This window comes from Gavialis gangeticus, unplaced genomic scaffold, assembly GCF_001723915.1.
Source record: "Gavialis gangeticus isolate Ggan-Ray unplaced genomic scaffold, GavGan_comp1, whole genome shotgun sequence".
NCBI classification, from domain to species: domain Eukaryota; kingdom Metazoa; phylum Chordata; order Crocodylia; family Gavialidae; genus Gavialis; species Gavialis gangeticus.
Window position 1 is genome coordinate 29,578,262 of NW_017729027.1, and position 26,363 is coordinate 29,604,624.

General features: G+C 41.1%; 1 protein-coding gene across 5 annotated transcripts in view; it reads right to left on the reverse strand.

The window, feature by feature from the left end:
- Positions 1-12,281: 12,281 nt before the first annotated feature.
- Positions 12,282-26,363, reverse strand: part of PHF3 (PHD finger protein 3) — a 92,275-nt gene continuing 78,193 nt past the window's right edge. For all 5 annotated transcript variants that reach the window (XM_019520510.1, XM_019520509.1, XM_019520513.1 and 2 more), the window contains 4 exons: positions 21,151-21,298; positions 18,518-18,607; positions 16,714-16,909; positions 12,282-15,364 (listed from right to left, as the gene is read on the reverse strand). In XM_019520510.1, the coding sequence (XP_019376055.1) occupies positions 13,137-15,364; positions 16,714-16,909; positions 18,518-18,607; positions 21,151-21,298 (2,662 nt within the window). In that variant the 3' untranslated portion in view covers positions 12,282-13,136. The remainder of the gene's footprint in view (positions 15,365-16,713; positions 16,910-18,517; positions 18,608-21,150; positions 21,299-26,363) is intronic.

The window sequence follows — 26,363 nt, forward strand, 5'->3', positions numbered from 1 at the left end:
CTGGCACTATATTCAGATGGGGGGGGAAGAGGGAGGGAGGGAGCAGAGAGAGCTAGTTCTGGGGGTTGCCCAGCTGACACTAGAGGGTGGGGCAGATGGATTAGAGCCCCTCCCCCTCAAGGTGGGGAGCTCCAACCCACCCTCCCCCCCACTCCAGTGCAGTTGGGGAAACCTCAGAACAGACCCCCCCACCTGCCATTGTGCTGCCTTGTCATAATTGACAGTACCAGACCCACAAAACACTATTGGGAAATTTCTCTTAATATCTCTTCCCAGTTACTCATCTAGCCAGCGATAACTACTCTGCAAGTATAATGGTCCAACCAGTTACACTCCCATATTGCCATAGTTTTGTCTACATTTATTTCCTTAGCTCTCTTATGATTACTAAAATATTGTATTTGCTCTGGGAAATAAGCATATGTATTTATTTCTTACGATCTATTACTAAGTGATTTGTGGGAAAAGAAATTGCAGCAAAATGTCTTCAAATTATATGCATCTATTTTGAGAGTATGGGGAATGCTCTGAAATAAAATTATTTAAGCAAAAACTTATCTCCACTGAAACTAGCATGCAAAAACATCAACATGAGTCGTCATATCAACATGGTATTTCAAGAAGCAAGCGTACTTGGTTTTGTGCTATTTTCCCCCTATGTTGTTTAATCTTCATGTAATTTTTTTCATCCCAGTTTCATTCATTTTAACTCAAAACTGAGATTTGCACAGAAAAGGAGTCCATTTTAGCTTATGTATTGCTGAAGCAAGAGATAGGAAATTATCATTAGAAAAAAGAAGACCAGGTAAAAGAATGGGCGGGGTTTTTTTGTTTTGTTTTGTTTTTTGGAAAAAAAGATTTGCCTGCACGGATAAACACATCTGTTGGGTCATTTTGAGCATGATAGTTAAACATAATTCCACTTTCTCTAAAAATGAATTTGTAGCCGGTGCCCAAAAACCTGAATGGTTTTGTCTGTGCAGGTGGGAGGTCATCTTTTAACACTTGTTTCCCAAAGCTGGAAGCAAAAGAGGCAAATTATTGTCTATCATCCAATCGCTGAAATCAATGCAGTTCTTCTAGAGAGGAAGCTGAACTACTCAAGTATCAATAAAGAATAAAAGCTCAATAATACTATCACAGCAGGTGGTCTCACTTTAAGGCATGCTAAAAACACAATGAGAAAAAAAAACAACCCTTTTATTACATTTTCATTTAAGTTTTCTAATAAGGTTGCAGAGAGCTTTACTGAAAAAGGGAGAAGGAAAAAGGGGAATCAAAATTTTTAGATATGCACTCATACACACACCTGAGAGCACTGGGCCACGGGATCCCTCCCTCATTCTGTGCGTAGACCATATGAATTGTCATTTTCTTTCATTTTTCCTGATCCTCTACTCCTGTTCCTTCTTCCCCTGTTTTTAGTCCACCTCTTTAGTGCCTTCTGCTCTGTTTCCCCTTCCAGCTCTTTACTCCCAATGTTTCTTCTCCCTCTACATGCCATTTTCACCCCTTGTTCTTCACCTTGTTGCTTTTAGCTCAAGAAACTTCCTTCCTTCTCTATGCTGTTAGGATGGAGGTGGACAGTTATTTGGGTTAGAGAGTCACTTGGGGAATTTTGGTGAGCTGCTGTGGGCTGGTTCATCACCACCTGCCTCCTCCTGCACCTGCCCGCCTGCCCACAACAGCTCAGCAAAACTCCTTAAGTGGTAGATTACTTAGATCTGGGAGTGGATCATAACTCTGCGCTGGGGCCAGGCCTGGGCCCTGGTACCTTGCTGTCACTATTCTGTAATCCTCCATGGAGACTGGCCTGGGACCCCCGCAGGCAGGGTGTGCTCACTTGAATGGGCAGGATGGATCCACATGTGGGCAAGGAGCGGTATCTGGGAGCAGGACAGGTAGGTGGGGCCTGGGTCAGGACCATGGGGTTGGGGTCTGGGAAGAGCTGTGATCTGCTCCGTGCATGGCACTGCCCAGGGAACCGGAGCCTGTAACAGAGATCCATAGATTCATAGATTATTAGGGGCTAGAAGGGACCTTGCAGGTTATTGGGTCCAGCCTCCCCGCTCTAGGCAGGAAGACAACTGGGGTTAAATGACCCCAGTGAGGTGACTGTCCAGCCTCCTCTTGAAAACCTCCAGGGTAGATGACTGCATCACTTCTGGAGAGAGTTTGTTCCACAGTCTGGACACACTATGAAGCTGTTTTTCCTGGTATTAAGACTGAAGCGGCCTTCCTGGATTTTATACCCATTGGTCCTGGTCTTACTCAGTTGTTCACTGAGCTCCTGATGCACTCCTCTGATATAGCGGTAAGCCACTATCAAGTCTCCTCTCAACCTTCTCTTCTTTAGGCTAAAGAGGCCCAGGTCCCTCAGTCTTTCCTTGTATGGCTTGTCTTCTAAGTCCCTGATTATACAGGTGGCTCTTTTCTGGACCCTCTCATGTTTTTCTATGACCTTGTTGAAGTGCGGCACCCAGAACAGGACTCAGTACTCCAACTGTGGTCTCACCAGTGCTGAGTACAGTGGGAGTATCGCTTTCTTAGTTTTACACGAGATGCATTGGGTGATGCATGCCAGCATGTTATTTGCCCTGCCGACCACGGCTTCGCACTGACAGCTCATATCCATGTGATGGTCAGTCATTACCCCTAGATCCCTTTCAGCCATGGTGCAAGTCAAGCTGTCACCACTGAGCCTGTATGTATGTTGAGGGTTGTTTGCCCCCAGATGGAGCACCTTACACTTGGGAAGTGTAAAACGTCACCTGGTTCCAGTCTACTCATCTCTCCAACCTGTCCAGGTCTGCCTTCATCTGCAACCTATCTTCTGACATGACCACACTGCCCCGTAACTTGGTGTCATCCTCAAACTTGGCCAGTGAGCTTTTCACTCCCCCATCCAAATCATTAATAAAGATGTTGAAAAGCACAGGCCCCTGAGGGACACCACTAGTCACTTTGCACTAGGACGGCACAGATCCGTTCATGAGAACTCTCTGGGTCCTACCCTGTAGCCAGTTTCCCAGCCACTGAACTGTCGAGCAGCTGAGCCCATAATCTTCCAGTTTTCTCACAAGGAAATTGTGGGATACTAGATCAAAAACCTTTTGGAAGTCTAGGTATATAACATCTACCTCATTTCCCATGTCCAGGTGGTGAGAGACCTGGTCATAGAAGGAGATGAGATAGGTAAGACAAGACCTACTTGTGACAAAGCCATGCTGGCTGGCGTTCAGAATCTTACCTTCCGCAAGCGTATTACACATAGATTCTTTAATGAGCTTTTCCAGGATTTTCCCTGGGATTAGGCTGATTGGCCTATAGTTGCCTGCGTCCTCCCTCTTCCCCTTCTTGAAGATGAGTGTAATGTTGGCCCTCTTCCAGTCCTCAGGGATCTCTCCTGTGAACCACAAAACCTGAAAGAGCTTTGCCAGGGATTCCATGATGACCTCAGGCAGGTCCTTCAGCACTCTCGGATGAGGTCCATCCAGTCCTGCTGACTTACGTCTAGCTTTTTTAGTTGGTATTGCACCTGCTCAGCATCCACAGCGGGGAGGCTGTCATTCCTGGCATGCCCTCTATGAGCCTTATCTGGCTTGTCCTTACCCTTGATCTAGTGAAATACCAAAGCAAAGTGGGCATTCAGGTGTTCAGCTTTTCCTGACCGAGCTATCCGGAGGTGTTAAGCAGGGGCCTCACACTTCCATTTGTTTTCCTTCTACTGCCTACATACCTAAAGAAGGACTTCTTATTGTCTTTGATTTCAGTGGCTAACCTAAACTCAGTCGCTGCCTCGGCTTTCCTGATCATTTCCCTACAAGTGCGGGTCACTATTGTATAGTCCTCCTTGGGGACCATCCCTAGCTTCCACTGTGCGTACACCTCTTTTCGCTTTTTTAAGAGGACAATGTCCCTATTAAGCCAGGAGGGCCTAGCAGCCCTTCTGCTACCTTTCCTCTTTGCAGGAACAGTTTTCTTTTGTGCTTCAAGGATTGTATCCTTGAGTGACCACTCTTCGTGCACCCTGTTCACCTTCCCTTCCTGGTCCCACATCGCCTCCCCTATTAATGCCCTGAGCCTGTCGAAGTCAGCATTTTTAACATCCAAGACTTCAATCCTGCTGGTTGATTTGTTGACCTTGCAACAGGCAGTGATCCTGATAATTTCATGGTCACTGTCACCCAGGTTACCCTCAATGTTCAAGCCACTCACCAGATCATCTCCCTTGGCCAGGACCGAGTCTAGGAGAGTGTTACCTCTGGCTGGCCCTTGCACTTCCTGGGTCAGGAAAAGCTCTGCAATCAGTCAGGAAACTGAATGAACAATCTGACCTAGCCAAGTGATCCCCCCAATCTATGCGGGCAGCGGATTGTGGCCCTGTCCCTGGTCCTGTGCTATCACTACCTCATGATCCCAGCTGCCTGTACCACTTTTGGATGCTGCTCCCCACCCACTTGTGGCACCATCCCATCTGCCCAGCCGAGCATACTCTGCCCGCGGGCTTCCTGGCCAGTTCCCATGGAGAACCTGCACACCCACTCCATCTGCTGACGGTGGGTGTGGGGCAGGCAAGCCAGGGTGCTCAGACAGCAGGACCACGTCCCACAGCAGCAGCAACACTAACAGCAGCAGTCAGCCAGGATCCATCGTTGCCACTGCCACCACTGGGGCTGCTGGGAAGTAGAATCAAGCTGCTGTGTCCAGGTGGGCTGCCCCTCATGCCCGGGTAAGAGGGGCTAAGGGACCTGCTGCAGGCCAGGCAAAATCTCTTGGCAAGCCGGATCCAGCCTATGGGCTGCATTTTGCCCATCCCGTGTTAGGATATCAATGGCAAGGACACAGAACGCACAGGCAAGTACTACATATTCTCACTAACAGTGTCCAATGTGAAAGCCACAGCAGTCCCCTGAAGGAATAATTGTAAGGAAAATCCTGAACAGCTCATGCAGTGCCCTTGTATGAGGTATGTGCAGGTGTTCTGTAAGGATGGCACATACAGATGCAGATGGCACTGAGGAGGATTGAAGTATCTTCTGGGCAAACTCTCATCCCTTGAAAAATGCCAAGTCTCCTACGAAGTGTGAAGTGGCAGAATCTCTCAAGATAAGAGTTTTAAAAATTAGCATAGTCCAGGGGTTGACGATCTATAGTCCGTGGGCAAGATCCAGCCTGCAGACATGGTGTTTTGGTGGTGGAGAGGTGCTCCTCTTCCTCCTTCCCTCCCTGAGAGTTCACCCACCCTCCACCAATCTGAGTGGGGTCATTCCAGCCCATGCCCTGGAAAAAGTTGCCAACCACTGATGCAGGGGGACTCAATCTCACTAGTTTTATTTTTGGATGCAAAGGAACTGCCTTTAGGAAAGGAAACTTCAGACAGACCAGGAAATGGGCTAAGCTTGGTAAGGTTAAAGGACATTTAACACAGATACTAAAATGGAAGGTGTTAGGCAACCTCAACTTATAGACCTCTGCCACCTATGAAAAGTTGATTTTTTTTTTCCCTTCACAGGTGATTTTCTATGCATATCCTTAGTAAATGGATTTGTACAACTGCGCTACAACCTTGGTGACAGAACACTGATCTTACAAACTTCTCAAAAAATCAATACAAAAGGAAGTACATGGCATCTACTTAAAGCAGGAAGAGTTGGTAATGAAGGCTATCTAGATCTGGATGGCATCAACATTACTCAAAAAGCCAGTGCTGGAATGACTGCCCTAGATACACACACCGATTTTTATGTTGGAGGAGTATCATCTTTAAATCTTGTCAATTCAATAGCAGTAGAGAATGAACCTATAGGTTTTAGCGGGTGTATACGAGAAATTCTTATAAATAACAGAGAACTTAAACTTACTGAGAGAGACCCGAAAGATGGTTCAAATATAGGTGACTGTGATGGAACTGTTTGTGGGTACACAGTGTGCAAAAACAGTGGCACATGTAAAGTTCACAATTCAGTCTTTTCTTGCTCTTGCCCCCCACAGTGGATAGGGAATACATGTGAACAATCTGTTTTCTGTTCACATAATCTATGCAGGCACCAAGCTCTTTGTATTCCGGATCCCATTTTACTTTCATATAGCTGTGCCTGTGTATTAGGGTATTCCGGTAGATACTGTGACATTGAAAGTTCATTTTCTACTGCAAAATTTGTAGGCAACTCTTATATCAAATATACGGATCCTTATTATGCAAAGAGAGACCTCCGATATAGCAGTGTATCTTTAAATTTTACTACCAGCCAGAGCGAAGGCTTAATTTTATGGCTGGGAAAAGCTGAGGATGAGGACAATGATTTCCTTGCAGTTGGTCTCACCAATGGGACATTAAAAATTGTGGTTAATCTTGGAGAAGGAATCTCTGTCCCTTTAATTCATAGTAAACAGTCACTTTGTTGCAACATATGGCATTTCATTACTATAGCTCAAAATCAGACATGTATTAAGGTGTACCTTGATGAGAATCTGGTTCTCTTTGAGGATACTGATCCACAAGGAAAATATATTGCTTTAAATTATGGTGGCATTTGTTATTTTGGTGGGTTTGAACTTGGCAGAAAAGTAAATACGGTCACTTCAGGACTTTTTAGTCAAGAGTTAGTTGGTAAAATTAAAGATGTTGTACTCTTTCAAGATTCTAAAAAAATTCAATTAATCAAAGCAGAAGGCTACAATGTTTATAATGGAGATAATCAGGATTAACTGAAAAAAATCATTAGGATATGGAGAAACCTAATACAAATGAAAGTATAGGCTTACGCTCTACTCTGTATATTAGTCATATTAGCTACAAAGTGCTTAATAGTATTACTCATTTACTGTAACTACTTGCCTACTCATATCACTTACTTTTGTCTCCAGTGATTAATTGCATAGACGAGTAATTAAGTTTGATAAAAAATTTAAAAATTAATTTTTGTTATTATTGGAAAATAGAAAACCTTGGTTTAGATCTATTTTTCCTGGGAAAGTTTTTCACACTGACATTAAAAAGTGAGGGTGAGTTAATATACAAAAAGAATTATCTATCCAGTATTTTAAAAACTGAAAATTTGAGATAATTTACCTGTTTATTCACAAATCCAAATTTTTAAAATTAGACTTTTATACAAAGTAAACTTTAATAATCTTCAACTACATCATAATATAAAATGTAAAATCTTCCAACTGGAAGTTAACAAGAAAGTACTAGAAGTGCCACTATTTAAAGGGAAAACATCTATGCTTTTTCAAAAATGTATGTGTAAGAAAGGAACTGATTTTTTTTCTCTAAAAAGGACACCCCAAATTTTCAAGACAGCTCAACACACAGCTGCTCCTTGCTAGACACCTTGCTAGTGGCCTTACCTTGTTCTGAAAACCTGCTCCATTATATATGGTTTCTGGAATGGGAGACCTTACTCCATAGATATTCTTTTTCTGCTAAATCAGTGGTCACCAACAAGCTGATCTTGATCAACTGGTCCATCGTAAAGCCTCTGACAGTTGGTTTCAGTCTGTCAGAGGCTCCATAAATTGGGAGCATTAGGACGCGCATGGCTGGGCTGACCCATGCCAGGCTGGGCTGATGAGTGAGGTCAGAGCTCCAACAGCTTGTCCAGGAGTCAGAGTTGGGTGCAGGGAGCAGGACAGAGGCCAGGGCGGTAGATCCTGGGGTGCCCTTTACTTACAAAAAGTGATCTTCACCATAAAAATATTGGAGACCACTGTGCTAAATTACTACACCTAAGACAGATAGAAGCATACAAGATCATTACAATGTTTTAGTCTAATTGCTTGCATAACACAGGCTATTAAATTTCAACATTAATTTCTATATCAAGACCAAAAATTACAGTTGAATTAGTGCATTCTTTAGGAAAGCATTTCATCTCAACGGAAACTTCAAATAGTAGAGAAACCACCATATCCTTTGTTAATTTGTTCCATTACATAATTTCTGAGGACTTTAAATCTTTATGTCCAAATTTGAAATGCATCTTGCTTCTGGTCCCAGCTGGACAGGAAGAAATATATTCCCAATTTTAAAATGTCATATTTAATAAACCAATTTTCCCAAAATGTATTTTGTTAATCTTACACTTCTGGGTGAGATACCATAAATGCTTATTTCCATAATAAATATGGCATTTCTTTGCTTTTCCTATTTTTCTGCTTTATGCCCAGTAGCAAATTGGCAGCAGTACAGAAAACTTAAAATGTTGTAAATATTGCTACAGCTTGGGTAGAAACTCACTGACAACACTCACTATCAAATTTGACCATAGCCTTTCATTTGAGATTGCTGCAAGAGACTATAAGTCATGTAACAAGGACACACAAGCTGCTCAAGAATTTAACTGCCAGCAGAGGGGCTTTGCAGGGAGAGAAGTGTGCATAGGTAAGAAAATTAGCTGAGTTAGAGAAGCAAGGCAAAGCACGAGAGAGGATGCAAACCCATAATTAACAAGTACAGTGCATGGCCCTTAAAAAGCTAGAGCTCTAGTTTCGTGGCACAAGACAATGAATGAGCTTGTCCAGAATAGAACTGTTGTTACCAGCCCAATAAGAGCCAGCTCCATTACTGTGCTCAGCTAAAGGCTCTCTGGGCATGCCTTCAGGCTGAGTACTGGCTGAAAAAACTTAGGTGCTGTGAAAAAAATCATCCATTTTTGGTATAATTCATCTGTTCAGGAAAACAGGATTCCACATAGTCTTCGCAAATGATTAAGATTGAAGCCATTCTTAACTGGAACAACCTATTAGACCAGGAGTGCTCAAACTCACCCGCTACCAAAGTTTCAGACCTGTGTGAAGCCACACGGGCCTAGCAGCATGGCCCCAAATGCCCAGCCTAGCATGCAGGAAGATGCGAGTCCCAACATGGAGCATGGGGCAAGGTGGGGGCAGTGCAGGGTCCCAGGGGCCAATCCCAGCAGATAGGGTTGGTGTGGGGCCCCATGGCCCCTTTCTAGCGCACAAGAGCTAGCCAAGGCAGTATGGGGCAAGCAAGAGGCATGCAAGGGCCCAATCCGACCTGCAGACCAGCCCCGTGCCATTCACGTAGCCTACAGGGCCAGAAGATGAGCACTGATGTGCTAGACCCTTAAATTTTGCTTAGCTGTATAGGTGTAGCAGTAAATATAAATCTGCTTACCACTGCCCAGACCAGTATTTTTCCCATTTGTTTTCATGGAACTAATCTATGCTTCTCTTTCATGTCACCAGTGATGTAAGAAGAAAGCCTTTAAGAAATTACTTATATTTTCTGTTGTAATAGAAAATTTAAACTTTCAAGATTTTTTTTTTTGTTTTAAAATACACATTTCTGGTTTCTTTATAGCTATCTGTAGTGTTCCATAGGAAAACAGCAGGAATTTCCTTCAGTATAGGTTTTGCTTTGCAAAATCAACTGGGAATTTTAATCACAGATCTCCCACAGAAGTTAGGACAGTCATGTGGCAAAATTCTCTAGCCAGTGTGAAAACACAGCCATTTGAAGGGCCATCCCACACAAAAGTGACCAAATTTAATTCATTCCGCAACGGCCCAGTTATATACTTAAACAATAAGGAAAAGTAAAATAGAAAAAAAACCTTTTGTTATATTTGATGTTCTTCATTGTCATATAGTTTACAATTGTTTGAATTTTTCATTTGAATTGACCAATATTATGTTATTGTCTAAATAAAATGTTTACATCAAAATGAGTGTTTTCTACTGTCTTCCCTTTTCACTTTATTGAGGCTCAAGAACCACGTTTCCCCTCATATTAGGAATTACATGCTTTGATTGCAGTGTTCTCCGCTACAAAGTTGCATGGATATATTGTAGGACACAGAACAAGTTACTGAGCAAGTACAAACTGGATGTCTGCCACAGAGAAAATAAATTAGGTCCATTTCTCAATGTCTATTTCAAATATTTCTTTGGCACCCGCAAGCTCCAGGCCCACTTCAGAACACACAGAAAGTAGAAATGTCTTGCTTATCCAGCCTCTAGACCAAACATTATTTTTCACAGGTTAAGGGGCCACAATCAATATTGCTGAACAGACTCTTTCCCATTATACACTTTTACCACTCAGACAATGCAAAGGGAGTGAAAACTACCCATAAATCCCAACCTGAAATTCCCCAAGTACAAAGGTGCTCTCAATAGACAAAGAGCTGATACAGCTGACTGCATTCTATACCTCACTATACTGAAGGCCTGGGTCAAGAGAGCTGGGAGAAGAGCTGAAGTGTGTTGCTTTCCAACTGTCTGCAAATTGGCATGTGATCTCTAGTGGACTGCTCATCTAGTAAAGTAGTCTCCAAAGTAAACTAGGGAAGAGAATCAGGACATAATTGATCATTGGTTCTCAGCTTTTCCTCTTTGTCCTCTCTCCCAGGACATCCCTTAGTTGCTAAGAGCGTGTGTATAAGACAGAACCATCCTTTATATTCGTCCTGCTTACTCAGGGCTCCAGCCCAACAAATAATCGAAGAAACCAAAATAATTTTCCTCTCCTCTGTTGCAATGCAGCCTTTGGAAAGCCAGGTATTAATAAATAAGCTGCAACACTACAGGCAGCTGAGGAGTCCCAGGGCCTGACCTCAGCATGCAGGGCTAGGCAGGGGTGGCAGGGTCCTGGGGCCCAATCCCAGGTGTGGGGCGAGGCAAGGGCGGTATGGGGCCCCAGGGCCCGGTCCCCAAGGTCACGCAGGGCCCAATTCAGACCTGTGGAGCCAGGGGGAGGCAATGCAAGGACCAATCTTGGTATGTAGGGCTTTATCCTTTATAGCTTTCCTGAAGTAAACGAGACTTTAACACCTCAGTTTAGAATTACAGATAGGAACCCGAGATAATATTTTCCACTCACCTTTTAAAAAGAAAAGAAAAAAAAAAAGAAAAAATGAAACAAAGCCCAGAGATCTTGGGGGGCAAAAGACAAGATGAGGACAGATAAGACGCAGACTGAACACCACAACTGTCCTGTAACAATTTCAGCAAGGCATAAAAACATGATTTTTTTTCTAAGTATGGTTTGACGTATTATGTCAACGAATTATTGTTCAAACAAACCATCCTCATATTTGGGGCATACTAATCTCTCAGCCATGGAGAAGCTGTTTGGTTTTACTAGTACTGAATTATTTTTATGATACAAACACATTATAAAAGGTGGTTTTGTAGGTACCAGTGAACTGGGAAGTAGGCTGTTTACAGGTAGATTAGAAGATAGCCTATACAAGACATGGAGCAGGGGGCAAGGTGGGGGCAGTGCAGGGTTCCAGGGGCCAACACCACAGGTATTGGTGAGGGTTTTTTTTTTTTAATTTAATCCTATAAATTAACGTAACCACTTCAGTTTAAATCAGAATGTCAAAACTGTATCAACCCAAAATGTTACCTTTTTAAAATATGAATAAAAGGAAAGGGCACTATAAGATCTTATCACAAAAGGATGTGAAATTTCATGTGCACTTACATGTTGAGACAACTCCAGCTAAAATGTTTAAGCAGGCAAAATGTTTATGTATTATTACCATTCAGGTTAGTAACCGATTAACTGCCACACGCCATGCAAACGATGAACAGACTGATTTTAGTCTATACTATGCGCTATGAAGGATTTTTAAAGTAAGGGCTGATACAAGATGTCTAGTTCATAAAATAGTCCACAGATTTTCTTGGGAATTTCCTGAGCTACAGACCTAAGAAATATTATTAAATAAGAGCTATCACCAACTTCATTTGGAATAACATTTTTAATATTGATATTATTTAATTGGCTGCAAAGCTATGTGCAATGTCTGCTAATAGCTTGCTATTTTAAAATATATGAATGATTCAACAAATTAACAATTTATGCTAATCGGATATCTGTTACTAGAAAGAAGACATTTATTCTACACCAAAGTGCAAAAAAGCTGTGTTCATAGGTAAGGCAATGTACTTAAATGTCTTTATACACAATATGATTAAAACAGATTAAAGTACTGCAAAAATGTGATGAAAATAGAACAGTCCAATGGAAGAGTATTTGTATTTCAAAACGGGATTCAACAAAATGAGCAATATACTCTTTTTCTAGAGAGTATAAGAGACAGTACTGTTATAGTTCTATAAAAAGTAATCAGTGGATGCCAGTAACCACAAAATCTGGACTCCTCTATGTATTAAAGACCTGGGGTGGTTCAAAAAACAATTAATTATGAAGTGTAAGCAAAGCTACACGGGCCATTCTACATCTTTTTGTTATATAATTTAACCTACTGCTTCACACTCATAAAATCAGACACACAAGATATGTGAGAAAGTTTTATCATTTTTAGAATCAAAATATTCCTTAAAATATTTACATTTTACAGTAAAAACAATAGCAAAACACAAGGTAATGTACAACCTTAGGTATTCAAGTTTTTGAAGCATGAAAAATAATGGGAAAATTAATAGACAAATCATAGTTTAAAGAATATAGTGTGATTTTTTTTTCTTCTTATTAAAACAAGTGCAGTTTAAAGCAATAACATTCAGACAACTCAGCCTTCCAATTTCTGTTCACAAACTGCTTTAGATGCTTGGGATATATTTGCGAATTACTGAAAATACAGCTGAATTACTTTTTTATACTATTGGATAATTTAAAAAGAAATCTTCACACCACAGAGTTTATTACTTATATTGTGTAGCGCGCTTGTGAATTCTGAGGCTTTGCTACAGTCTTTAAAAACAGTGCAATTTAAAAAAACGTTATTGTATGAAATTCACTTTAAAATTACTGGGCATCTTAAAACAGAAGAGAGCACAAATTACCAAAGGCAGTAGCTATATTGCATACTTGACTAAAGCCAACTTCATCAACTAAAATTTTCTAAGCCTTTATTGCATATTAATAAAAGAAATCTTTAAAATTTTGACTATACAGCAATGTAAAATTTTGAAAAATATTAAACTCCTACTTCTAGGGATAGTTGGTATAATGAAAAAAAAGAGGATGAGTATTGGTATGCAGCTTCATACCAAAACACAGACTTGTTTCTGCAAAACACCAACACTGAATAAAAAAAGATGGCACAATCCTAGCAGGCATTTACAAAGTTTAGGACATAACTCTAACAGTTTACTTAAATAGGATTTGCTGAAAGACTGCCTGCATCTTTCTACCTTTTACTTTTTGTTCTGTCACTGTGGTCCCTGTCTTTGTGATGTCTGTCTCTGGTCTTTTCACTTTCTCGCTCTCTATGTTTCTCCTTACTTTTCTCTCTTTCTTTATCCTTTTCATGTTCTTCACTTTTAGGTTTATCTGTCTTTTTTTCTGGATTCCTACTCTCCCTAGAGGATTTTCCATCAGATCCCTTATCACCATGTGAAAGTCGTAATCTTTCTTTGTCTCTATGTTCTTCCTCTCTGCTTTTTCTTTCTCTCTCCTTTTCCTGGTTTCTGTCTCTGCGTCTATTCCTCTCAGAGTCTTGCTCCCAGTATTTTTCAGCATTCCACTCTTTTTCATGTCTGTCTTTCTTTTGGTGGTGGGAGTCGCTATAAAATCTTTGCCTATGTTGCTCATTTTTCCCCCTACTTAACCCTCTCTCCAAATGTTCTGGTCTCCCCCAAGGGTCACTATGACGTCTTTCTGGTCTCCTATTGTCTTTACTCTGATAAAAGTTCTCTGGCCCAGCAAATCTTGGCTGTTTATGAGCCAGTGGTGGCCCTTGTGACATGGGCCCAACATAATGCGGTGCCTGACCTGACAAATGAATAACAGGTGGCCATGGCATCATCGAATTTTGAGCAAAGCCAAAACCTGGAGGAGGAAGAAGTGGAGGTGGTAGATGAGGAGGAAATCCAAACAAGGGGCTATTCTGTGGAGGAAAGTTAGGAGGTACGGGTGTTTGAAACGGAAATCCAGGTGGATTAGATTTAGGTGCCTGAAAACTATGTTGCTGAGACCTAACTGATGAGAAGTTTCCACCTGTAAGTGAGCTGGGGATTTTGGAAGTGAATTCAGAACGAGAAGAATTTTCTGTTTCAAAATGAGATGAGGTTGTTGCTGGTCCTCTCCTAAATGACTGTACTGTTTCAATATTTTTCATCACTCCATCTTCCTGCAACTGTTTCGTCTCTTCCGTTTGTAAGGAACATGCGTTATCTGCCTTTGTTACAGATTTGGTGTACTGTGGTTCACATGCTGGAATATCACTCTGACATGAATTTAAATCTTTCTCTCCAGGTGGCTCTTTATCTTCTACTTCCATCTGTTCACTTCTTGAAGCTCCTAAGTGTTCTTTATCTTGTGAATGACCACATATATTTTGCTTATCTTCATTTTTGCTAATGTCACCTTCCTTATTTTCTCCAGAATTAGTCTGTTGACTGCGTCCAGCTGCTTGTCGTGGGTCCCTTTTAAGATTAATGAACTGTGGAGATTTAGAGGTATTAGCAGCCATACCTTCAGCAGCACCTGTGCTAACATTATTATCATCACTGATTTTACCTGAATTTGAAGAACAAGAAGAAAAACTAGAATCTGTGGTTCTTTTGACTTCTTTTGCAACAGTCTCTTTGTCAGACAGCTGCCACTTTGGGTCAATTTCTTTACCTTCCTCAGTTTCTCTGCTCTGTGACTGAACAGATAAATTTGCTAAAAATGCTTCCGTAGAAACATCTGGTGGTTTACCCTTGAGGCTAAGGCCTATCAAAGTTCCTGCAGTTCCTGGTGAACATGCAGTCCCTTCAATTGGTGTATCCGCTGTAACACTGACATCTGTAGTTTCTTGTGCATCATCTAATCCAGTTTTAGTTTCTTCATCAGCAGTAAATTCATCCACAGACATTTCTTCTTCTTTTAAGGTTGGTTGCTCATTTAATAAAGGTATTTCTTCTGTTTCACACTGGTCCACAATTGACTGATTCTGTTCATATGTCTGTCCTGTGGTACCTAAAAGACTTTGAAGTATGTCATCTACTGGCAGTGGTTTATTTGCCAGCTCAAGAGTAGAAGGCTGATTTTCCCAACCAACCAGAACTCCAGGAAGAAATCTTAGAGGCTTTGGTGGTTCATGTTTAACACTTTCTACTAAAGGTTCAATAACTGTTGGATTTTCTTCTGTATTAGATTGATGGAGTTTATTTCTCTGCTTATGCAGCACAGTTGAGAAGGAATTAAAAAAATCATTTTCGTCTTCCTCTTCTTCTAATACCAGTTCAGTTTGAGAAACTTCAGGTTTGCATGGTTTGCTTTTTTTTTCTGGCGGCACGCTGCTTGGGACACTTTCTGGAATTTCATCCACAAAGCTAGCGCTGCTAGTGGTAGTAACAGCGCTCATCTGTCTCTTCATTTTTTGGCGAATTATCAATCCCAACAACAGATTTGGTCGATGTAACTCTATCCCTGCATAAAATCATAACATTAATTAATAAAATTCACTTAGCTGAAGAAAAGTATTTGAATGAAAAAGCCTATATTATTGTCTACAGAATTCTCCAGGTAGGCTATCTGCTATTGCTATACCCAAGGAGGACAAAAGGATCAGAGAAATGACTGTCAGCCATCTAATCTATATGTAATGGGTTCATTTCTTAAAGCTACACCTCTTTCACCTAAGGTCTCATCTATACAAGCAGCTTGCATTGGTTTAAGTAAAAAAGGCTTTAAAATTCATTTACTCAAGTCATTACTTGCAATATATCTTATTTATTCAAATCTAAGACAACTCCCAATTTAAGACAACCCTGAATAATTAAATTCTACACAAGGAGAATTGCCCCTTGTCTTCACTTATGCAGCTCACTGACAGGTGCCCCTGGAGGTAGTTGTGGGGAGCTATGGAGAAGTCCTTTTTCTCCCCTTGGAGAATGTAGCACTGTTGTGCTTCAGCTGGGGGAGTGTGGCTGCTCATAGCACTTTGGGTTTTTTTGCAATACTACAACATACACTGGATGCATACTTAATTTCATCCTCACATGCTCCCCAGAAAAAAATATTCCCCTGGTGGGAAAGGAAGTTTCTTAGAAATCCACGTACTCAGTTTAATTGACTGTTATGACTCCTTTCGGATTTTGATGAGGCTGAAGTTCTGACTAAGGTGTTTCAAATCCACCACAAACTCATTTATTTGTGAAAAAAATAATTACATTTTTAACTGAAGTGGAGAGTGCAAAATAAGTAAACAATTTCAGAATTTTGCATTTGAAGTTCTCTGCCAATTCTCATCCCTCTTAATATTTCTTTGCAATTAATTTATCCTGTAAGGTTTTTAAGAAAGAATTGTCTTTTTATTAGTTAGAGTCCCTAGAGTATTTTGGATACTGTAAAAATAATTCTTTAAATTACAATGCAATTATAGAACCAAGAGTGAGTGTAAATGATGGAATGGCTTCTTTCACAGTTCGCTTGTACTGCTCTATAGACTGAGACATATTAAATAGCAAATATGCTTACTCTATTTCACATGGCAGCATGGGTTGAAGTTAATTCATCTCAAATTTTTTCAGGCAAATTGTTTAAAACACAGTATATCAAAGTAGTCTGGTGTAGTGGAAACTAGTTGCCAATCTCTTAAGATGTTCATGTAACACCAGAACTTTTAATAAATTCATATCTGAACAAGATGTTTGGTACTCATGATCAAAAACACAACTTGTGATTTTAAACAATTTTTCAGCTATATTTCATTTTTCAATCATTGTGGGAAGTGCTACTACATATACATTTCCAAGGCATGTGTTGTATATACCTACCTGGCCCATCAAAAGGCACAAGATGATGTGGAATTTTGTCTGAGGCACCTAAAGGGATGAGATATAAATCCTTCACTTGTTTCATGTTGTTGGCAGCTACACCATAACGCTTTCTGCTACTAAAGTATGCAAATAGCAAAGTGTAGGAAATCTGATCCTCTTCAGTTACAGGGGTAAAGCGAACTACACAAATTTCCTGTTTAAAGAAGGAAACGAAAAAAAAAAAGTTGAAGACAAATCTTTAAAACTATCTCTTTTCCATTAATCGGTAACTAGTTTTCATCCAAGCATACACAAGAAAGTCTTGTTTATATTACAAGCCTTCTGCGATAGGACACCTGTCAGAATATGTCCTCATCTGTTTGGTTTCTGCCAGAGGCATGTAACACCACTACAGCAACTCTCCTAGTAGGCCCCTGGTACACACCAGCAGTTAAAGGGTATGTGGACGCCACTGAAAAGTGCAGGCACGTCTATATACACTTGCTGGCAGCGTTCCTGTAGAACAAATAAATGACAGAAGCCTTCTGCCATTTGCAGGTTTCACAATACTTTGCAGGCAGAATACAGGAGTTCTGCCATCACAAAGCAGCTGTGAGTGTGAAGGACTTTGTGAAACTGTGATGTGAACCAAACTAAAGAAAAAGGAACCAAGTCTTAAACTGAAGAGAAGATGAAGGAAAGAGATTAAAACATATGAGACAAGGATAGAAAATCTCTGAAGCAATGAGGGACCGAAGAAAACAGAATTAATAAGAAATTAATAATGATTACAGTACAGGACCAAAGTTGAAACACTTTCTATGAATTTGCTGATTCTTATATGCCTGCTTTGTCAGAACACAGATCAAATGTTTTCTTCCAAAAGAGATTAGGAAGCTGTATTTTGAACCATTTTTGATGTCTGAAATTTCAGTTGCTACAGGGAAAAGTCCACATAAAAACATCCAGTCATACGGTTGGAAGGGACCTCAAAGGTTAATCTAGCTCAACCACTTTCATGAATGCAGGAATGCTATGCCTATCTATTACTCTTGAAATCCTCCAGAGAAAGAGATACCACAACTGCCTGAGCAGTCTATTTGACAGGTATGTGTTGCAAGCCCCACCACAGTCTGTTTTGGAGCACACTAGGCAGAGTAAAGGGGGACAGGTTCTGCTTCAGATACCCTACTGTGATGGCCAGAACCAGAGGGATTAATAAGTATTAAATATGTGCTTTTTGGAGGCATTTGGTATTTTGCCTAAACAGGTAATATTAGTTGATATATAGCTTGTAAGTTTGTAAACTGCAAATGTAACTTGTCCATCATAAGTTTAACGAAAATGATAAATTAACTGTTCGTGGAATTGACTGGGCCCCATAGGCAAAGCTGTAGCTGCGAGATTAGGAGACCTAACAGGATCACCTCACTGCAAATCTGCTCAGCGCTGTGCAAACAACCATATAATGTATGCAATTTCACAATCGAAGCTGACAAAGATGTAAGGTTAGGTGAGGGGGAGGTGGTGGGATAAAATGTATCAGCTCCCATTTCCAATCAGTCTATAAAAACCAAGTATCCCACAAAATAAGCAAATTTGAGGGATCAAGAGAAAAGAGCCTTCAGGAAAGATTTGAGAGAAGTGGATGGAGCATGTGCTGGCCCCATACATTATTCCATAATAAAGATTTTTGAGAGGGAAAATGTAAAACTTCCAGGCTTTCAAGGAAGTTTAAGGTGCAAAAGGAGCAGCCCTATCTACCAGTTCAGACAGTTAAGTCTTCAATCATTTAAAGTAAATTATAGTGTTTCTTCCTTACCTTGGTCCCTGAAGCTTTTATTTTTTCAACATACTCCCAAACAGTATGAGGAGATATCCTGCCACCTACTTGAATGCTATCAGGTAAGTCCTGTGACAAATATAAAATTTGAATCCATTTTAGCTATTATATTTTCAAAAGATACTTGACTTAAAAATTCTTGCAGTTCTCATTATAAACAGAAGTTATAATAATACAAGGAAACAAAGCAGCTTGCGTTAAACCACTGACACCAAAATTAAGATTTCCAGTGTGAATACAACAATTTGTAACTGAATACACAGGTACCCCTTGTACATAACATGGCCTGTACATAATTAACAATAATCATAGATAACAGCATTTTCAAAGCAGACTCCTATACAAAGTAAACTGATTTGCAAGTGCAAGTCACTGCTAGAGTCATGATCACATTCAATCAAGGCTCTTACGCAGAAAAGCACTTAAGACACTCCTAGATCAGAGCCTGAGTATGTTATTTTAGCTGGTTGAAAGGCTTTTGGGAGCAATAATCTGCATAGAAACATGAAAAGATTTGTACCTTGTCTTTAATAAACTCTCAAATCTGCATATTAATTAAATTGACATATTTTTAAAGAACGTAAAAAAATAGTTAAAAGTGGCATGGGAACTTCTTGTTCTTAGCCAGTTAGTATTAATGCATAAAAAAAGATTAAATCTTTAAAAAAAAATGTGTAATCCAATTTAATTTTCAATACCCATGTTATTTCCTTTTTCAAAATTTTATCTGGGATACTAAAAACAAGAGAGATTGTTTTCTGTTAATGACTGAATTCACTTTCAGACTGTAAGAATACCTGCACTGGGGGAAATAATATTTATTTGTTTAAAAATTGCTTCCACTGAAATTAAAAAATGGAAAATTTCTGCAAAATATTAATAATTATTTTCTATAAGTCAGATTTGTTTAAAAAAATAAGTCAACTTAAGTCAATTTTATTAATGACATCTCTGACAATACCATGGCAAGACAGTTTCCTATTGAAAAGTGTGCGTGTAAAATGCATTTACTTCAGTTTTCAAAGAATTTAAATTCCTACCAACTTGTATTTCCTTCTTATTCTCACTGTCTGTTTTGGAATACTTCTTAGCTAAAGTAATACACTAACACACTAAAAGGACTCATGTATTCAGACAAGAACTTAGAAGTCTCTGTACATTAGTTAAGTCAGATTTCCTTTTTCTTTTTAATGGAAATACAAGTTAAGGATAAGTCTGCAGCAGTACCCTGTACCTCTACGAGTGGACAATGGAATGGAAAACGTAGACCTAAACGGTGGATGTTTCATAATGAACAAGTTAAAATTAGATTATAATGTAAACTTGTTTGTAATCTTTATTAGTGGTAATGACAGAACAAAAACAATTTTAAAAGTCATTATTGATATACTAATCCTCTGATACTGTTAGTCTCATGATTTACGATAAGAAGGACTGTCAAAATCATTTATGAAACAATTCATAAACAATATTTTAAACTAAAACAAAGAATACACAACACATTATATAAGAATTCTGTAACACAACTTTCCTGACTACTAATGTACACTGCATGCCCTGCATTTCACTGAAGATTTACAATACCACAGACTCCTAAGACATAAAAAAGTAAATGCAACACATTAATAAAGCCTACTTCTATTTGATTATAAAGCTGATCTCTTTGATTTTTTTTCTTTATTTTTACTTATTTTTTTTTTTACAAAGGCAACTATTGCGAGGACTCTGAAAGTCCCACCCCACTCTTCTCTTAGATTTTGAAAATATTATTATGGATAACAAATACTTTGCAAATTTTGCTATGAAAAGTTATGTTAAATTCTCATGCTCTGAGTATTTGGCTTATAAAAGTAGAGAGACCAACAACAAAGGATACCGGTTTCTGTTACACAAACTGTGACTGCCTGCACCCAGAGTAGGAACCACCAGCAGGCACCCTCTCTCCAAACAATAAGCTGATTGTTTGTTCAAAGAAAAACAAATTAAATTTTAATAAACTGATCTAACTAAACTCTCTGCTAACCAGAAAACTAATACCACTGAGGCTTTTCTTTCAACAGCCAGCCCTCTCATGCACAATACACTAAGGAGAAGGAAAAGGTATTATTGTAAGTGTGAGTTAAGGCTAACTCAGTTTGCATAACAGCAGCCTTAGAAGTGTTATTATTCAGACTTGTATGATAAATTATTTTAACAGGCAGTTTACACTAATTTAAAATTTAAATACTTACCTTGTAAAAGTGTATTATAACAGACCTAGTTCATCCCTCAACCCCCTGATTATTTGGGGACCCCTAAGAGATACCAGGTATTTGAAAGATACTTCCAGAAACACAGCAAAAAGGTACCATGAAAAGCTCTACAGAGATTACATTGCAATCAACCACTTGCTTACTTAGGAAAAATTTCACTGTTAAACAAATAAACCCTGAACTCATTCCACCAGTACTATGCTTAGTATAATGTACATGCTTCACTTGTTTTCACCACAGCACAACTTTGACCCTTTTAATGTAGTCCCCAAAAAACTACAAGGAAAATGCATAAATACATTGTTTCACATTAATCTGTCACTCTTCATAATACATATAAACACAGGAAAAAGACAATACCTCTGTTAAATATTCAAAAGAGCCAGATACTGGGTATGCTTTGATGACAAACTTCGCTACAGAAGGCATATTGATAAAACCTTTCCAGATGAAGTTCAGTCGAGCCAGAAACAGAGATTCACTTTCAACGGTACCAGGTGTCTCCGATCTAAAGACAAGCACACAAAAAAAAGAAAAAAGAAAATAAAAAAATAAAAAAAAAAGAAATATTGACTAGAGTCTAAGCCTAGAATCAGGAAGGTTTGTATAGCACTGTCTATGAAAAAAACTAAAATGAAAGCAAAATCTGCAGAATTATTAAATCTATCCATTTTGTTTTTTAAACCTAGTCTATCTGCCATTCACTTATGGTTAGCACTGCTTCCTTCTCCATCACTGCTTTTGTTCTCCTCCTTAATCCTTTTTTTCCCCACTAGTAACTTCACTTCTCTATTTTTATTACCCTCACATTCCCATCATTCACACCAGTTCTAGATGCTCCTCCATTACTGAGTCCACCAGCACAAATCCAACTCTTACATCCATATCTGCCGCTGCCCCATCTTCAGCTCTGGTACCCTCTGTCCTAATCCATATCCCTCCATCACTCCACCACCATCTCCAGGCTTTTTATGCCACACCACTCCTAAAGTTGCACCCATTCCCTCCTCCTCTTTTCTCTCTGCTTCTGAACCACCTAATTCCATCTCCAAAAAGATGGACCTATTCCATCCATCCTCTTCAAATCTCATGCCTTTCAGTTCTTGCCTCTTGCACAGACCTAGACTCTTCTGTATACTTGCCTCCACTACCATCATCTCTTAGTCCAGCTATACATTACAAGGTTTGTTAACACAGCTACAACAGGTAAGAATTAAAAAAAAAAAAAAAAAGAAAATCACACCCCAAGCTAATGGATACAACTAGAGGTGCACCAATATATTGGCTGGATTGGCACCAATAAAAGGAAAATTAACAGCTATCAGCTTTTTTTGGTCGATGTAACCAATAATGTTCTCTGGTAATTTAATTATCCTGGGACCCCCGGATGCCTGGGTTCCCTCTTGCCCATGGGTCCAGGGCTCCCAGATGCCTGGGTTCCCTCCTATGAGCCAGGGTGATGCCAGATACACCCCCAGACCCTCACCAGCCGGTTGGGCTGGGATGGAACAGAGCAGGTACCATGGTGTCCTGGGCACTGGTGCAGTGCAGACTGTGGGCTGGAGCTGGGGCAGGCTCTGTAGAAGGCGCTGAAAGCCACAGACATGACTGGGGCAGGTGCAGCTGAGCTGTTTGGCCCAGCCCAGAGTGACTTAACTCGTAGTGCCCACAGGTCTGCAGCCAGGGGCAGAGCCTGGCAGGGGCCAGGGTAGCTGCTCTCCCCTGCTGTGTGCAGCAGGGTCCTTGCCATGATGGGAAGGAAGCCGGGGGGGAGGGGCGTGCTTTAATTAAAGCAGTTTGGAGAGCTGCTCTAATGAAAGTAAGCAAAAACCACCCAGCCCTCGGCAGCCTCAGGCTCACACAGCTGGCAAGTGGCATGGGGCACTTTTATATGTGCTCTGGCTGGAGGGTGGAGCAGGGCAGCACTTTAATTAGTGTGGCTCTGAGAGCTGCTCTAAAGTGTTGCTGTGTCTCCTGTATCAGCATTCCCACATTTAGAAATGGTGGTAGAGGTGCTTGAATTGCAGCTCGTTCAACAAGCTTTATTACTAAATATCCGTTATAGGATCCGTATCAGCCAATAAGGCTGGTTAATAACTGGCTGCCAGTATTGGCCAAGAAAATCTTTATCGGTGCACCCCTAGATACAACTATACAGGAAAACTAGTGTAAACAGTTATGCTGATAGAAGAATACTTTGGACAGTTTACTTTATGGGGATGTAACGTACCCCCACAGGCAGGAAAAATCTCTATTAGAATACACTTCATCTTTGCTAGAGGGCTCTGCCGACAGTTAAGAAGTACAGGTATAGTTGCAGATGCTCTTCTCTTACAGTCCTCTCCCTCTCTCATGCTCCCCACTTGAGCTCACACTAAAGTAGGGATGCCGAGATCCTCTCCCTTTTATTTCCCTTTCCAGCCACTGATTCTTTTTGTCCCACTCTTCATATCTTTTGTGCGCTCCTCCATCCAAACTCTTGCCTTTTCTTCCCCTTCATGTTACTGCCCTTCTCCATCAATTCCTTTGCAAAAACCTTCCTCTCTAATTTCAATTCTTGTCATTTCCTTTTCAACTCGTACAATACCATCCTTAGCAACTTCAGCTTTGAAAATGATGACCAATTTGACCCTTTAGTTGCATGTTTTTTCATTATCATCTCATTTGTTCAGCAGACCTTGTTTAAATCTCCTACTACTCAGTAGGGTCAACTTTTTTCGAACTGTGTTCTTTAATATCTTGATGCTAGAATCAGTCGGAGAGAAAGAATTCAGCAGCATCTACCCCCCACTCTTCACACCATCAAAAAGTAGAGGTGTATTGGTCCAATATCAGATAAGCACCAATATCACTCTTCTTCCTTTTACTGATGTTGAATTTTTCCATGTTTCACTCACCAACAGCCTTGACTTTTTTGCCCTTCTTAGTCCTGAAGTCCTGACTGACTGCCAACATCTGCCTCCTCTCATCCTGTGGAGAATTTCTGGCAATATCCCATGATCCAGTGATTTCCTCCACTACAAATCTGTTCTCTCCTCCTTCAATTCTACGGCTGTCTTAGTTAAGCAATTTTGAAACCTAATTGAATCCTGCACTGCAATCCAGCTGCCTTTTGCAATCATTTTTTTACTCTACTAAGACTCATCATCCTTTTCTCCTGTCTCCATAGGTGGCATGGTGACCTTAAAAAAAAAGACCATTTTAATGGAAAACAGGATGTGCTACTGATCATTTTTAGGGACCTACTGAAATCACAATTTCGTGTTTTTTGCAGAAAAGACAAAAATCATGTGTTCCTGGAAAACAGCGGGCTCTGCAATTTTGGCAGTTTTGCAGAGAAAAACAAACAAACAAAAAACCCCAACAACTTGCCAGCAAGCAGAGAAAAGGACAGGAAGTCCTGCATTTTGGAAGAGGGGGTAGGAGCGAGGAAGAGGGGGCTGCTCACAGCAGGTGGCTGGGAGGCTGCAAGCAGCTGCACCTGGATCCATGGAGCCCCAACCTGGATTGCTGCCAGTAACAGGTGCCTCCAACCCCTTCCCTACTGTCCACCCAGAAGTGTGTGTGCACCCCCTGCTGGCAATGAGCTGGGCTAGGGCTCTGCGGATCCCAGTGCAGACGCCTGCAGCCTCCCAACCGTCTGCCACAGCTGGCCCAGGCAGGCCTCTGCTGCTGGCCACAGTCTGGGCTGCACGCAAGCAGCTGCATCCAGGTCCGTGGAGGCCCAGCCTGGCTCACTGCCAGCAGCAGGTGCACCTGCACCTTGGGGCAGCCAGCCAGAAGAGGCTGGGATTGCCCCCAGCCCCTTTCCCGCCATCCACCCAAAGGCACATGTGCAAAGTTTAACTGAATGCTTAGATTGGGGATGGCCCAAAGCTACAGATTAATTACCCTGATTAACCTCAGGGAAGCCATTAATCTATGCTGATTAACATGTGGATTAATGGCTTCCCTGGGTTTAATAAAGGAAATTAAGATGTAGTTTCAGGCCATTTGCCAATCTGCAGGGAGGGACGGGACTGCCAGAGCGCCTCAGACAGAGGCATGGCGGGAGGGGGTCCTGCCATAAGCCTGCTAAAATGGAGGCTGGCCTCCAGCTGCTTGCCTTTTGAAGTTGGGTAGATCCCTAGTCATATTGCAATTTTTGGAGGGACTATTCATGTGGCTTAGTTGCTCTCCAACAAATAGCTTGTTACTCTACTGCAATCATATTATGAGTCCGATTTTCCTACTGATCCCAGATTAAATAAAATGCTACTGATCCCAGAATACATAAAATGTAAGCCTGTCCTATATTTTCAAAGCAATTCCATTATCGGTAAAGCACAGAGAAAACCATGAATGGATGCCCAGGTATCCCTCAAGAAGCAGAGCAAGCTAAAACTGGAATTCTTATTCCAATAATTCACAAAATGAATAAGAATTTAAAATTTTGATATTTCCTGCAGAATGGAAATTTCAGGCATCTCAGGAAACCTGGAAGCTGACTTTCCAGACTGCCTAGAAGCAGGAAATGTTGTGATGCACAACTCCAGGGTAACTTTGCCTGGCAGGCAGTAGCAGAGTCAGGAAACCCAGAAGCTCTACCTTGTTTCCATCTGAATTTCATGAAAACAAGTAAATATTTTTTAACCTAAATTCTATAGAATTCTATTTTTAAAAACCCAACGTATAAGGCTGCCTTACAGCTGTCACCCAGACACACATCATTTATTAATGCTAGGCAATGTTTGGGTGTCTTTCCTTAACATGACTTAAAAACCTACATGTCAGATGCACCACCCCTTTAAATAACATTCCTGCCAGTGCCCCTAACTCCGGCAGGGCCAGGGGCCTGTGGGTGTGGTGTCCCTCACTCCCAAGCCACAGTCTCCCAAGCCACAGGCCTCTGCCTCCCCACTCCAGCCCTGCCAGAGGGGGTTCACAGCTGCCCTCAACCCACCTGGGCTGTAGTGGTGGCTGCAGCGGTTCTGGCTCGCATGGGCTGCAGTGGAACATGTCCAGCCCTGCCATGGGCTGGAGGGAGTGGGGGAGGCCTGTGGCACCCACCCTGCCCTGGGCTGGGGCTCTTGCACTGTGCCAGGCAGCTTGGTCACAGCCTCTCCCAGCCCTCCCCCCCACCCGCTAACAAGTATGGGCACCAGCCCTCGTGCTTATCTGCACCCAGTTGCTGGGGATGCTTCCAGAACCCCACCTGGCTGTGTGCCGGCTACATGCGTGTGCATGCAGATGCACATGCACTTGCTACCTCTAATCACCCCAAGCAGTTCTTGCAGGCTAGAATGATGCCAGCCTGCAAGCGGAAGAAACTCATGCTTTCCCACAGTTTTCTGGGACATGCTCAGGACCCTTTCAATTACTGTTGCAATGCACTTTTGGGTGGCAACCCATGGGTTGAGAAACACTGCTCTAAGGGAGCCCAAAAAACAGCCACTTTTTGCTCGCCTTAGTTGAAAAGTTCTATGTTTAGGCAGCCCTCAATATGCAAGCATGACTAAAATCTGATTCCTTAATTATGGTATAATATTCCATCAGTGGATATAGTTTTCCTACACTTCAGGAAGGCTTTTGAC